This window comes from Magnolia sinica, chromosome 4, assembly GCF_029962835.1.
Source record: "Magnolia sinica isolate HGM2019 chromosome 4, MsV1, whole genome shotgun sequence".
Lineage (NCBI taxonomy): Eukaryota > Viridiplantae > Streptophyta > Magnoliopsida > Magnoliales > Magnoliaceae > Magnolia > Magnolia sinica.
This window is the reverse complement of record NC_080576.1, coordinates 28,354,587-28,370,677: the sequence shown is the minus strand read 5'-3', so window position 1 is coordinate 28,370,677 and position 16,091 is coordinate 28,354,587. Positions and strand designations below refer to the sequence as shown.

General features: G+C 41.2%; 1 protein-coding gene across 1 annotated transcript; it reads left to right on the top strand.

Moving 5' to 3' along the window:
* The first annotated feature begins 2,150 nt into the window (after positions 1-2,150).
* LOC131242901 (transcription factor TCP7-like) lies at positions 2,151-4,130 on the top strand. The gene has a single exon (XM_058241861.1). It carries the CDS (start codon positions 2,271-2,273, stop codon positions 3,033-3,035), a length of 765 nt encoding a protein of 254 aa, XP_058097844.1. The 5' UTR covers positions 2,151-2,270; the 3' UTR covers positions 3,036-4,130.
* Positions 4,131-16,091: the final 11,961 nt, after the last annotated feature.

Below are 16,091 nucleotides of genomic sequence, written 5' to 3'. Positions count from 1 at the left end.
ACATATAAAAGCACTTGGTAGGGCCTACTTGAAATTTGGATGCATTTGAAACTTGATTTGACCCCTCATCCAAGTGGGACACATATAATAGATGGGCTGGATTTGTGAACCAGTTCTGAGCGGGCCCAATAAATGATTATGAATGTTTTAATGGAGGGTAACCCCTCTCAACTTTTGTATGTGGTGCGGCCCACACGACCCACCATGGAATGGTGCATCTGACTAATGGGGTAGATGTTCAACACGCATCATGATGGGCCCACACAGCTCGACCTCATGGAAAGTTCCCATGAGCTCAATAGCATAGAACCTTTTTCATATATATATATATATATGCACACACATGAGTCAGTGTCTGTATCGAGTTGGATTTTGGGTTCAGCCCAGTTGAGTTACTGAGTGACCCGGGAAGAAGTCTACTTAGTTTGGATTGACTAACCCACTCAGTTCGGAACGAGTCGGCCTGAACGAGTCAGATGAGTTGATTTTTCCCGTGCCCAACTCTATCACTCAGTATGCGATCCGCTTCCCTACTTTGGTGTGCTCGAATTGAGTTTTAGATATGTCTTATTTTAAGAGATGCATTTATTTTTCTATGCATGAGTTCATAAAATCATGCACATTTCATGCATGCAAGTTACACTAAACCGTTCAGGACGTGGCCCTCAATATAGATGAATGGCTAAAAATACATTGAAAGATGATCCAATGAACAATTAAGTGGAAAATGATCAATGGTTAGAATTCAACAGAGGAATTCCCAGTGATCAGAGGTTTGGATGATCCAATCACTCTAATTTAATACTTAGGATCTATACACAGATTTTTCCTATGATCTGATTACTTTTACATTGAGGTACATCATGCCACGTGTACAATTTATGAGCGCATGCTTAAAGACCATCGTTGTCCTGCGGAGCATCAATAACTCCCCACTGACAGAGCATTCAAGCAAACAAAACCCCCGCCTTTTTCAATCAACCGTCGCTTTGAAAGCCGGTGGCAGTTCCGTAATTCATTCTCCAATCGATCCCAATTCCGTGGAATTCCAAGACTTCCTGAATCGTGTCCCGTGTGGGCCCGCGACCCCATGTGCCCTTCCGCCTGTCTACACCCGCTCCTGCCGCTCAATGATTAGACTCCAGGCCAGATTCCGGTGTGCGTTCTCCTTTCCACTATTAACTGGTAGTAACTCATCCTTGGCATACGTGGCTCACATATGCTCCAATCCGGACCGTCTAAACAGTAGGCCCCATCTGGATACCGTACAAAAGAAAACTGCACAATCGTAACTATCCTGACCATTGAGAAGATGGCATAAAACGGTCGATGGATAAATATCTCCAAACCACTGAGATAGTAGAACACCTTTGATTAGATAATCCTGACCTTTGATTGATGTTAGCTTATCGTTTTCATTCATGCCAATTAGTATTATGGACCATGATTTTAGTGACGTTTTCAAGTCGTAATCTACTTAACAGTAGGTCCCTCAAACCAACGGTTCAGATCTAAGCACATGCCACGTCTAAGGCAGGAAGAACTCTTACCTGTATCCAGCTAACCTAGCTATTCAAAGAACCTGAAGGCACTTCAACATCCAAACTGTTTATCCAAATAGTATTGCCTTTCCACTATTAAGGAAAAGTTCTCAATAGTATTATTTCAACCCTAGACAGATGAACGGCTATCATGTCATCCGTATAATCAAAATCTGAGAGTTTCTTCGCCCATAATCCATCCAAGGGGAGCCTGTGGCTTGTATCATTAAAACACAAAATCCAACGGGTAGAATCTGATGTATCTTATTCCAACACGTGTGGATTCATTCCAGTAAACAAAATGACGTTTTGCCAACTCCACAAGCTACTACCAATATAGCAGACGTGTGAATCATCCAAGCCGTCCATCAGGTGAATTGGACTATCTAGAAATTCCCAACATAAAATCACGTTGATCCATTCCATAGATGTGGTAGTACATTTGTTTCATAAAATGTGGCCCACCTGATTAACAGATTAAAATCATTCTTCGTCTAGGACAAATAAAAAAGTCGGACGGTCGTGATGGACGGATTGGATCTGTACCAATAAGGCAGCAGACATGAGCCGCCTTACGATAAACGTATCACCACCATCTAAGAGAAAAAACAGAGAAATTCGAACAGACACTGCATTTCTCCGTCTTCTCCAAACACTCATCCAAGACCAGAAGCCCACCATCATCCCCACATCCCATCCTCTCTACCGCCGTCCATACACCAAAACTCCATGTCTACCCAAGACTCTCCATCAAACAACGCTCTCACTGTAGTAGTTTCAGACCCACAACAACAACCACAGCAGCTACAGCTACAGCCCCATATTTCCACCAGCACCAGCACCGCTCTTACTGTAAAGAAACCACCTTCAAAAGACCGCCACAGCAAGGTCGACGGCCGTGGCCGTCGCATACGCATGCCCATCATCTGCGCTGCACGTGTCTTCCAGCTTACGCGCGAGCTGGGCCATAAATCCGACGGTCAGACCATCGAGTGGCTCCTCCGCCAAGCTGAGCCGTCGATCATCGCTGCAACAGGGACCGGAACCACCCCCGCCAGCTTCTCCACCCTCTCCGTTGCCGTCCGCGGTGGATCATCCGTGCCGTCCACTCTCGCCGCGCTCGACCACAAACCGGGTCCCGCCGCTCTCGCTCCGGCCCCGTTTATACTCGGCAAGAGGCTCCGGGACGATGATTCCGTCAACGGCGCCAAGGACGATAGCAGTAGCAGCGGGCTCGGTGTGGGCATAGGCGGGCCTGCTGCCGGGTTCTGGGCTGTGCCTGCCCGACCCGATTTCGGGCAGCTATGGAGTTTCGCCGCACCGGAAATTGTCCTTCCGCAGCAACCTATGGGGCGGTTCATGCCGTCGATGAGGGAGGCATCGGCCGCAAGGGTTGGGAACTATCTTCCACTCCAGGGGCATCTGAATTTGCTCGCTTCGCTGTCGGGGCCGCCTGCAGCGGCTTCCGGAAGGAGAGAGGACGAGCCTCGCTGATGGGTTGGGTATAGGGTTAGGGTTTTAGGGTTTTAGGGTTTGTGGATTTGTTGACAATTAGGGGTGTTTACTTCTAGTGTTTGGGGTTCTGTTGATTGAGAGACTGGGGATTTAAGGTTTTAGATGAAGGGCTCTTGGAGGTTTGGGAATCTGGGTGTGTGGATATTTGAAATGTTGATAATAGTGTTTTCTATGGGTGATCCCTGAATTAGGGTTTTCTCTGTGTTTTGTTGCAAATGGGCAGTTTTATCATTGCAATTAGGGTGAGGGGAATTGCGGTTTTCTGTGTGAAATTAGGTTTGTAGAAGTATCCGAATTCTCCATGTTTCAGTCAATAAGCTGTTCTGTTGTCACTCTTTCATGGGCTTTCTTTGTAAATGGGCATTTGGGTTTTGGGGGAGAAGAGCTTGAAAGGCTGGTGCTTGTGGTTTTACCTGAATTCTATCTACTTCTGCAAAGACACTGTTTATCATGGGACTGTGGTGTGGCAATGTGATCCGGTTTATGGGTTTTTCTGCTTTTGGTAAGTTGGGGGAAGAGCTTGAGAAACTTGGGTGGACAGACATAGCTGAGATTCTGCAATCAGAAACTTGGGTTGGTGAAATGTTATTTTGAAAGTCACAAGAGAATAATGAGGCTGAGTTTGGATGGACAAGTCAATTGAATTGCAAACAGTCAGTCTAAAAGAGAGGACATAACAGTATTCAATCGAGGAAGAGCCCTCAAATTGCAGTTAGATTCCTTTCCAGTCCAGCTTTGACGGTATTGTGATTGCAATTTCAAACCAAGCTTGCCCGAAGTGCTTCTGGGTGGCTTGAGTTTGAGATGCGTCTGGGAAGAGCTTGGGAGGGGTTCGTGGCAGTAGCTGACGTCTCTCTGTCTCTCACTATATATGTTGGTGTGAAGAATTTGGAGAAGGTTGTGAAAAAAGCTTCTCTTCAAGTCTGTAAGTTGTCTATCCTTAGTTACAACTGTATTTTAGCCATTTTTCTGGATTTATTAGCATCGAAATAATGGGGTTTTCGTTGTATGTATTGTATTGTTTGGGCTGCCTGGAGTCAGTGTGAATAAAAGTATAGCTGTTTCCATTGCTGATGTCTGTGCCTATTTCTTTCCTCTTGTTAATGTAAATATGAAAAATACTGTCGCTGGTTACTTCATTTGCAGCGCCCTGTGGTTGAACAGGTATTGTTTTTATCTGATGAATTGTGGAAGTGATGTTACAATTGGAATCTACTTGGTATGTTTGGATTCACCATCAAATTGGATTGCCATTGAAATTACTTAAATTCTGATTTCTGTTGTTTGCATTCATAATGAGGTTCTGAAAATGGAAGAAATGTATAACTGCAGAGTTGACAGGAAACACCACTGGTTCTTGTTCTTTACTCTTGATTAGCTGAATGTTCTCAATTCAATTCACTTGCACACCCAAACATAAGGATTGGGCAATCTTTAGTAAAATGACTGTCATTGTCAGAGGAGATTTTATCCGGCATTTTGAATTTAATGGTGTGTTGATGGTTTTGAAAACTAACATATTTGTGATTCATAATCAGTTGTTAATATATAGACACAATAGTCTGTTGACCAATGTGCAAACAGAATAATCTATAGACAGTATTGCCCAATGACCAATATGAGAACAGAAGGGCTCGTATCAATGTCATATATTCATGCTCTTGCGGCTTCCTTTCATCTAGGACAGAGTGATCTCGTTTTCAACGTATTGGATGATTTAGAGGATTCGAAAGTATTGTATGCTCTGACAAAAGTGAACTTGATGGATGGCTAATTTGCCACTTGCTAGGCAGAGAGTCGGCACGATCGCACTATATGGGTATCAGTTCTGTTCGTATCCCCTTGATGGGCAACCAATTTCAGAATTATCTGGAAAGAAAATCTATTTTGGTGTCAAAGGAGCATGGAAAAGCTTCCTCTGGTTTGGTCAGGTATGGATCTTATATTCTGCTTTCTATCAAAAGAGGAAAAGAACATCTGCTGTGGACCCACTGCTGGACTCATTGCTGTTGGAGAATTTCTAAATTGTAGTCCTAAATTGCTGAAATCTGTTGAGATTTTCATTTCCAATGGGAAAAAAAAAGGATAGCTATTGCCTAGGTTAGTCCTGATCTGGCATGTTGCGTTCGTACTTGCAATACATTGTTGAAGTTCAGGCACAGGTGGATTAATTGGTGGGAAATTAAGGAGCCCTTGTGTGGAAGGAAGCTGGGTTTCATATCCGAATTGGCAGATGACCTTTGAAGATCTCTTTGGTGTCGTCTTCCATTCAGAAGTTGAGGTCAGAGGGATTTGAATCGAGAAAGAAAAATACAAATGCTAAGGAGATGAGCAAACCTGTCAAGATTGCTCATGAAGGATCTGAACTGAGTATCATGTTGGAGGACCATTTGAGCCTGATCATCAAGATAACGAAATTTTTGCACTGATCAAGCAAGATCTAATATATAACCCAGTTGGGATTAGAGAAGCCAGGGAGCATTCGATAGTGATGGAGATGCTTTCGAGTCTACAAGTTTCAGATATGAAGTTTTTCGATGCAGTGGTGTTTGTGGAGCCAAAGTTGTGATGACATGAACAATAGCCAAGTTTTAGTGCAACCCAAGTGCAACTATTGAAGAATAACGAGAAGGTCACTTTTGTGGTGTAAGTACTAGCGAAAGGCATGGTTCTGGTTCTCTCCAGATAGTTTGGTCAAGGGCAGTCGAGTTTTCAATCTGTGGTGAGACTCCCTGCTTTAGGAGGCTTAGCAATGGGTAGCCAGAGTAAGACTCCTATGCTGGAGAGAGTTAGCATAGGAAGTTGAATTCATACGTTCAAGTCATAGTGGGAGTTACATTCAGATAATCAAAACAGCATTGCGCCTCATTCAATGAATCTAACTTTGAGAAAACCTGGTGATGGGAGATGCTCTACTCTGTGGAGGTGACAGGCAACAGAAGTGATATATGGTCTGTTCACTAATTGGACTCTCATATTCCATCAGGAAGATTGTTAGTGGTGAAAATCCACCACATGTTATGCAAACAGTGCCTTTTTGATAGTTATGGAGGCTTGTAGCTTTAAGGCCAAGAGTCCTGTGAGTACAACAAAATATAATATGGGTCAAGGAATGGTTTAAGTGGCAGGTCTGTTTGGGATTGAGTGGCTGATTAGTGAGCCGCCCATCCAAATACAGTGATGAAATCTTGTGGAACCTTGTCACTCTTTCAGTGCGTTGCAGCTGGGGCTCGATAGAATTGTACGCTATCTTCCAAGGTGAGGAGCAATCTTATCGGGTTATTGCAGGAAGAGTTTAAGGATGGTATTATCCACTGGTTCGGCGTCTCTGTATACTAGATGAGTGAGAAATTTTTTGGGCCAAAGCTGGAACCTCTTTTTGGCGAGTGTGTTTATTGACAGAGTCAGTGGTTGAGATGGGTAGGTTCCTTGACTGTGGCAGAGCCTTTCTGGGCCTGCTGAGGATGATAACATCATCCAGGGCTTGGGCTGCTTGGTCTCAGGCAGGTGGTCAGATTGGTCTAGACTCATTTTCTACAGAAAGAAGTTGTCTTAGAAGAGGTTTCCCTAGCTGTCCTAAATTTGGGCTAAAGGAGGGGCTTTGTTTGTTGTTTAAAGGGCGGTTAGATAAGAGAGGAGAATACTAGGGCTGGCAACTTTTATCCATTTACCCAATTACCTGACATATCCGACACATGAAAATTCAGATGCCGATTTAGAGTTTTTTCCCTCCCAATTTAAAATTTTACCTGATAACCCGACTACCCAACTTCTAAGCAGGTTGGATATAGATTTTACGATATCGGTAGTGCTTACCTGATTATGCAAGGGAAATTTTCATAATTTACCCAATATTTTAACTATAATATTAAATGGTAGTAGGGATAGATAGGATGGATAGAATTAGCTAACTTGGAAAGTGTTTGGGCATGCTACATTTACAATGAGGCCCATCATATTAACAGTCATTAATGTATACCTTGGATCCTGGGATCCTGGCTGCACTTGTATAGATTGGATATATTAGGACATGGTGCATTTAGGGTGGGCAATGGATATCTGTTTACTAGACTGCCCAACATATCTGGTAAAAAAAACAAAAAATAAAAACTTGGTGAGCATTCCTCTCTTTCTTAGATATATATTTATATATATATATATATATGGAAAAGGTACTATGCGCTCGACCTCACGAGTCCGTCCCATGAGGTCGAGCTGTGTGGGCCCCACCGTGATGCATTTCGAACATCTACCCCATCAGTCAGATGCACCATTCCATCGTGGGCCTAGGTCTCAAAAATCAAGTCAATCCGTGACTTGTGTGGGCCACACCACATACAGAAGTGGAGAGGGGCTGTGCACCATTAAAACATTCATAACCATTTTTTGGGCCCACCGAGATGTGGTTTGCAAATCCAGCCCATCCATTATGTGTGTCCCACTTGGATGAGGGTTCAGACCAAGTTTCAGACGCATGCAAATTTCAGGTGGGCCCCACCAAGTGCTTTTATATGTTTTAACGGTGTCTTCACATGATTTTAGATGGTATGGCCCACCTGAGTTCTGTATATAGCTGATTTTTGGGATATCCCATAATTTAAAGGGGACCCATCAAATGCACGGTGTTGATGGTCGACACGCATCACGGTGGGGCCCACACAGCTTGACCTCACGGGAGCTTATCGTGAGGTCGAGCGCATAGTACCTTTTCCTATATATATATATATATATATATATATATATATATATATATATATATATATATATAGTTAATCTTCAACATATAAACAGTTGGGATCATTGAACCATGGTCCCCACTTATTCAAACTGAAAAGGCATAGGTGATTGGACAGTGCGGCCCGGCCCCACATGACAGCTCCCGTGTGGTGATTGGTTCCGATGGCTGGATGGCGTTTGTAAGAGACTGGGGCCTTTACACAGGTAGAGTGCCTCAGCAATGCCCTGGATGGCATTTGTCAGAGATTAGGTGTTGATGAATGTGTTGTATATCCACACCACCCATCCGTTTTCTGAACTTATTTTAGGACATTAGCCCAAAATTCAAGCAGATCCAAATTTCCAGTGGACCACGCCACTGGAAAAGGGGATGAATGACCATTAAAAACTTTGTAGGCCACAAAAGTTTTGGGTCGAGCTGACCTGTGTATTTTCTCTTCATCCAGGTCTGTTTGATCTTATCAACGGTTTGATGGCAAATAAACATTAAGGATCTGCCTATGGTGGGCTGTGGGAAGTTTTTAATGGTAGCCGTTAAATCACCACCGTTTCCTGAGGTGTGGTCCACCAAAGATTTGGATCTGCATGAACTTTTTGGAACACGTCTTAAAGTGGGCTGGGAAAATAGATGGACAATATGGATATACAACACATCAATCCCATTGTTTGGGAAACAAAGGCAATAGTTTTTCAAGTTTTTTATTAAACACTTTCTAAGAAAGATAAAAACCAAAAAGAAAAAAAAAAGAAAGAAAAAAAATAAAAAGAACAAAGGTATTTGTTTAATGTATAAACCTTGCTTGTGACCGGCCAAACCTTCCTTGCCACTAGTCAAACCTTTCTTGCCACTAGCTACATTTGGTAGAGTCATTTTATCAAACAGTTGGTGAGCAACACCAATGGCAAAGTAACCGAGTCACCAAATTGTTTCAATCCGAGTTCGATTCGAGCTGGATTCGATCCGAGTCAAGTCAAGCTAGGGCCTGCTTGAACTCATTTTCAAGCTAAAAAAATCAGCTTGACTCGGCTCGAACTCAGCTTTGAACTGAGTCGAATCGAGCTTTTTCGAGTCGAGTTAAGCGAGCTAACCGAGCTAGCTCGGTTCGTGTACACCCCTATTAACACCCACTAAGGTGTTACCCGGGTAACATCTAATCCGGCGTGGGAGCTGTTGTTGGGGGCCATGCACGTCACATCATCTTGTTGATTGCTTGGGCCATGCTCCAGAGGGGCCCACTAGAGATACCTGCAATTTTTCCTCGCAGCACATTGCCATCTGCCCTTTACTTAGGCTTGGCATCAGCTCATTCACTGTGCAGATGTGCGCATCTATTCCAATGTAGGCTATCCAAACTCCGGGCCCAGTGGTGAATGTAATATACCGATGTCATCATGGTTCAACCTCAATATGGGGCCATCAGATTGGGAAGCGTATTGGCTGGTGTGTGTGACACTGAACGGTTCAAAGGAGATCAAAGTTATATGGGTCCCACAATGCTGTATTTATTATATCCACACTGTTCATCCATTTGGCTAGATAATTTTAGAGTATTATCCCAAAAATGATTTATATCCAAAGCTCAAGTGGACCACACTACAAATGGCAGTGAGGAGAATGATTTTCACTGTTAAAACATTCATAGGGCCCACCATAACGTTTATTTTCCATCCAATAAGTTCATAGGGTCACACAACATGGATGAAGAGGAAAAACAAATATCATATTAATCCAAAACTTCTGTGACCCCCGAGAGGTTTTCAATGGTAGTCGTTCAATCCGCCACTGCCTTTTGCAGTGTGGTCCACTTAATCTTTTGGATGTGTCTTATTTTTCGGCTTGAGCTTTACAACAAGTTTGCCAAATGGATGGACGGTTTGGATATAACACATACCTCATGGTAGGACCCACAAAACTTGCTGACGTAGACACACCAGCCAGTTCGGTGGTGTGTGGTACACCAGCCAATCCGCTTCCATCAGATTGACGGTTTGAAAGAAAATTGTAATTTTGTAATTCAACAAGCAAAAATCAGATTTTTGGGCACTTTAGATTTTCAATCCAAGTCATGTTTGGGTTTGGCGAATTTTGGTGGATTTCAAATCTAACTAGCATTGAAAATCCTTTATTAATATTATTATTATTATTATTTTAAAATGCCCTTTTTCATTCCCTAAAAGGTAGTTGACATAATCCCATGGAGCTTATTTGGATTGGGGATTATATAAATGCACCGGCATTACAATTTCACCATTATGTATTGGCATTCATAATCGTTACAATTTTATACCATGTTGCATTAGAAATCTTCAATCTATATATATATATTTATATTTTGACATTGAAATAATATAAAAGTATATTCATTACAATTTTATCACAATAATTTAAATATAAGAATTGTCAGTCAAATTGCCTATACTTATTTAGGCATAGAATTGTAATTTGTAATCATTATAATTTTATTACTAGTATAAATTCATAATTTCTCTGCCTTCTCGTGAAGTACATTCTTGAAATTTTAAATTGCAAATGCAGTTTTTTTATTTTACAAGATTCAAAATGCAGGGCTACCAAGTTGGCCTTGGAAGTTAAAATTCAAATCCAAGGTGCCAAAGGGTTTGACATTTGGAATGGTGTCTCGAATGAGTCTCCATCCAACTCATCGAGTCAACTCAAGATGACCAGAACTGATCCAAACAACACAACTTGACTCAGGCGAGTCGAGCTGATGCAGCCTGACTTGGGCGAGAGTCATGACCCAACTTGAAACCAGACAAGTTGGTTGAGTTGCCGAGTCTTTTAACCCGTATAATCACATACGTTCATCTTAAACTGGCCCAGATAGATTTTATTTATTTATTTATTTTAAAGACCTTAATCCAGGCTACATGGATCATGCCAGAGTTGATCTAGTCATGTTTGAGGTACCTGAACCAAATATAAGGCACGTCCACTAACCATGTTGTCTCACAATCAGTGCAGGATAGTCATACCTATTTAAGGTTGGGCTGAGAAAGTCGTATTATGATTTCTGTGATTGATTGGCAAAAATGCAATGACTAGCTATCGCCTTACATGAAATTTCTTTTATGAAATGGGTCTAACCTTTCAGATTAAGTCCACCTTGTCCAACCACCTCCAACGTTGGTTCAATCCATCTGTCCACAGGACACATGGCAAGGTAATGCACAAATCGGGTCCACCTATATGCAGGGCCACTTCATAGATGGTTGCATGCAGTGTAGTAGATAGAAATTCCATTGGACTTTCAGAGTGGAATTTTGGCTTCTTGGCTGATTCAGTTCCAGTCATGATTGTTTCTCTACGAATCATCATGGATTGAAAGGGGTTTAGGGTTTATAGTGCCACGAAGGGGGAAAAAAAAAACACAGAAAAATGGTGTACTTCCAAGTCATGGTGCCAAATCTTTCTTGCAAAATTTTTGGGAGATTTTCAATTCTTTTTTTAGATAATATTTGGGAATATCTCACTGAAAATAAAATATTTTAAAAAATGCTTATGATTAATTAATAACTATTTTAAATACTATATAGGTATTTTTATTGCAAAGTTCTTCAGGATTCTCCATCGAGTTGGCAAAAACCAATTGTAAGTTGGCATTTTAATACCTATTTTATCAAGCTGGAGATGAGCCAAAGGGATTGCAAAATGCATCCAAACGCACAACATCAAATGCCAGTTAGCCCAGGTACGGGTTCTAAAGGACGCGAACCCGACAGTTAACCACTGTCTCACATGAACTCCGGAATCACTTTATTTATTTGTTCTACAAATCAAGGTGGACACAAGTTCATATGAACTTACTAAAATCCAAACCCAAAAAAGAAAACATCTACTCGGCTGTGATGATCGGTTATTAGAGCAGTCATTTCTTACTTTGGACGATCAGACGGTAGTTGTTTGGGCCACGACATCAGAGCCAGAAAAGATGAGGAGGTTACCGTTTTTCTGAAGGGTGGCCCGGCAAGAAGTGCCCCGACCGTTGGTCCTGGAGGACCATAGAGCCCTTGTTCGGTTGACGTAGACGACTAGATTGCAATCGATAAGGACCCTTATCTAACAACTCGTTAGCATTGAGGCTCTCACCGTTGAATAAAACATCATCGGTCACGATGATCTTCATATTGGTGGCCCACATGCTTAGAGCTAAGATCATGGCCATGGTCTTGATTCTAACAAATGCCATTGCACCTCTCTCACTCTCTCTCTCTTTGTGAACGATTGTTTGGATGGATGGTTGTGGTTTTATAGCTAAGATCACCGTAATGTATGTGTTTTACATCCACGCCGTCCATCGTTTTGCCTGCTCATTTTAGGGCATGATTCGAAAAAAATGAAGCAGATACGAAGCTCAAGTGGACCACAGCACTGGAAATAGTGGGGATAATGACACCCACCGTTGCAAACCTTCCTATGGCCCACCGTAATGTTTGTTTGCCATCCAACCTATTGATAATGTTACACGGACATGGATGAAGGGAAAACGAAAATATCAGCTTCATCCAAATCTCTTGTGGTTTTTTAATGGGTGAGTGTTCAATCACCACTGTTTTCTGTGGTGTGGTCCACTTGAGATTCATATCCGCTTCATTTTTTGGTTCACATTCTAAAATGAGCTGGCCAAACAGATGTGCGGCACGGATATAAAATACATACATCAAGGTGGGTCCCACAGCGCCCAACACATCATCACACCACCATTTGGGCAACACTCCCTTTTCCACTCTCGTCACGTGGAACAGTGGAAGGCGGCCGCATAAACAGACGTTAGTTTTAAATGTAATCAACGCAATAGTGCCAAGAACGCTCGTTTGCGCCCAATAACAGTGACAAATCCGGTTCTTGTCAATTTCTGGGGAGATCTTGAGATTTTATATTTTCTTGCCATTTTATTATAAATTAATAGATAACTTTAAATTTAAAATAGAGGTAAAAATAAATAAATTTTAATTTTCAAATATTTATTTCATTAAATAAGTGAAATTTATAATTAAAAAATAATAATAATAATAATAAAACTGCTGAGTTTTTCAGAATATCACAATATTTTCATATATCACTATATTTTCAAATGTTGGCGGTATTCGTCAGGATGGTCCAAAACCCAGAGCTGACTTAGCTGGCATTGGGATAGATGTCGGCAGTGATTAAAGGCCTATGGGGCCCAGTACTCATAAAATCCATTTCAAAATGACCTTTGAAAATTCAAATTCTAAAATGCTATTAGATTTCTTGCCAAACAGCCAATATAAATGTCCACCTCAGTGTGTTAGTGAAGTCATGGATGATATTTGGTGCAAAAGGGTGTAACCATTTTGCTTAGTGGTGTCTGTTTGGCATCCAAAATTTTCCTAATTACGATTTTGTAAAATTGAAAATTGACAACTTTTATATTTTTATCGAAATTCTATCTTCTTCTTCTTCGTTTTTTTTTTGGGCAAGATAGCTAACCTACCTCAAATCACAATTTCAGATTTGTGTGTTTGGGATGCTTAATAAAAATTGCAATCGCCTACTTCTTTAGGACAATGGCAATCAAATGCAGGGCCAATGTGACTGGACGTGGATTGAGTCCCACCGTAATGTATGTGTTTTATCCAAGCCGTCCATCCATTTTAACAGATAATTTCAAGTCATGAGCCCAAAAATGAGGCATATCCAAGACTAAAGTGGACCACATCACAGGAAACAGTGGGGGATTGAATGCCTACCATTAAAAACCTCTTGGGGGGCCACAAAAGTTTCTTATCAAGCTGATATTTGTGCTTTCCCTTCATCCAGGTCTATACGACCTTACGAGCAGGTTGGATGGCAAATAAACATCAAGATAGGCCCTAGGAAAGTTTCAATGGCGGCATCACTATCACCACTGCTTCCTGTGGTGTGGCTCACTTGAGCCTTGGATCTGCCTCCTTTTTGGTGATCTGTTAAAATGGATGGACAGTGTGGATCATATATACACATCGCAGTGGGCCCCACAGGACCGCTTCTAGCAATCTGGAACATCCATCTTCCTAGAATCCAAAGCATCCCACTAAATTGATTACTGAGAATCACATAGAGCCAGGGTACACTTAACTGGTGAACTGATGATCATAATCATGGGTGCGTTAGTTGGAAAATTCAGGACAGCTATAAAAACTCACAAGGAAAAGCTCCACAATTATTAATAGTTCTAAAAAACAAAATGTATTATAAAACAGGTAAAATAATAAAAATATTAAAAATTAATAGAAAACTTAGAACACATAGGAAGATTCAACTCCATTTGATAAAAAAAAAAACCAAATGAACTTTGTTTTTTATCGAGCCAACTTGAAATCGCACTGAGTTGAGTTGACTTGAACGAGTTTCGAGTAAACCCAAATGAGTTTTTTAAACTATACTCCAGAAACATGATTATCAGGCCCCCTTGAATGAGAGTGGCCTTGGGTCCTACTCAACAACCAAGCCTTGCCGTTGTTGTACAAGACCAATTGCAGTTATCTTGCATTACAACCTTGTAGGGGCCATTCTCCAAGAACTGGTTAGTTAAAAGCTTCTCTTATTTAAACATGGCGTCCTTGGCTTCTACAGGCATGGCTGAGATTGCCAATGCCACCATTAGCAAGACCCAGAAGGCCTTGGCCATTTTGTACTGAATAGGAGGGAGAACGGACGACTCATTTTTGGAAGTTTTAGATGGTGATTTGGGTTTTATAAGGAGAGTTGGGGATGTGGTTAATGGATGATCATTCATCCATGCATTAGAAAATTGGCAGAGGTGAGTGGATTGCCCATTAGTAATTTTTTATGTTGGATAAGGCCACATTCTGCAATAGAAACATAGAATATATGACAGAAACTTTTGTGTCCTACATGAATTGAATGTGAGGTATGCTGAAACAGTTGTAGGCCCAAGTTTCTGCAAGACTCAGATGAAAATCAGCAATGTCGACCCGTTCATGAGATCTGATCTGTTTCTACTCTTGATAAGATTAGGAACACCTGTGACCAATGAAATTTGGATTTGTTGCAGCATATTACGATGCCATAGTTATATTTGACCTTAGCTTGTGGTCCAGTTTGGAGAATGATGCTATTGGAGCCTCTTATGAGACCTTCTAAAATCACTGTGATTTGGCCCACTGACACAATGTTTGTGTCATCTGAACTCTTCATCTTGTGTTAACCATCCTACTACATGGACCATAGCCCAAAAATCTCAAAGGATCAATCCTAACCATCTGATTGTCCTGTTAAATTTTCTGGTTATTTTAACCATCCATCTGCAGGACCAATTGCAATGAGTGGCGAAATTTGTTGGGTTGTCTCTAATCCAAAATGAGGCATGTCAGCTGAGCAATCTGGACCATGATGAAGTTACGTCACATCCCTTCTAAGTTCTAACAGTGTATCATTCCTATCCTATAATGATTCAGGCAAAGCTTGTACTCCCCATTTTATCCAACTCTATTGATCATCAACCACTATTTCTCATTTCATATGATCTGACAATACTACGAAATGAAATGCTTTCAGGTGTGTTGGGTTGCACTAAATATTGGTGCAAATTTAGAACAAATAATCATGAAATATCATGAAAATTCCTGGTATTTGGTGCAATCAAACGCACCCATCAGCAAGAACTGGGAAGAAGACAAACCTGACACTTCAGTCTCTTCAAATCATGGTCATGACTCACATTACATCAAATATATCTGTCACGCCGGACCCAATATTTCGGCTTTTTCTGACTACAACTGCATTAGAAAAGTGAGAAATTTAAGTGACAAATGGAGTAAAACATCAAGAAAAAGAATATATTAGACTCAATTACAATTACATTGCCATTCACAATGGTGACTGCTAGTTGAATTCAAACTCTTCTGGCACAAACTTATATTGGGGACAATTTGATTTGTCTTCAACAAGGATTTGTAGGATGCAAGATTGGATTTCTTCATGTAGGGCACATGACACAGGGATCACAGCCGTTGATCTGAAGGAATGCACACTAGATCAAATGATTCCCAATGCTGGATCAATGGACTACAAAATGAGCAGTTAGGCAGGAAACACAACAAATGTCTGAAATAACAGTCATAGGTGGGATGGATAGAATCATCTGACCTGGAAGAAAATTTGGACCATATTCCATCAATGCCGGGGCAAATCATCTCCTTGGTGTGAATCAATGAAACATGGGGACCACTTGTACAAAAATAGATGCATCGGAACAGTACTCACTCTCTGATGCATCAGGACCTTATAATTAATCAAATCAAAGACTGCTA

What these genes read in the sequence shown, in the direction of transcription:
- LOC131242901 (XM_058241861.1), top strand. Translation starts at nt 2,271, where the DNA reads ATGTCTACCCAAGACTCTCCATCAAACAACGCTCTCACTGTAGTAGTT.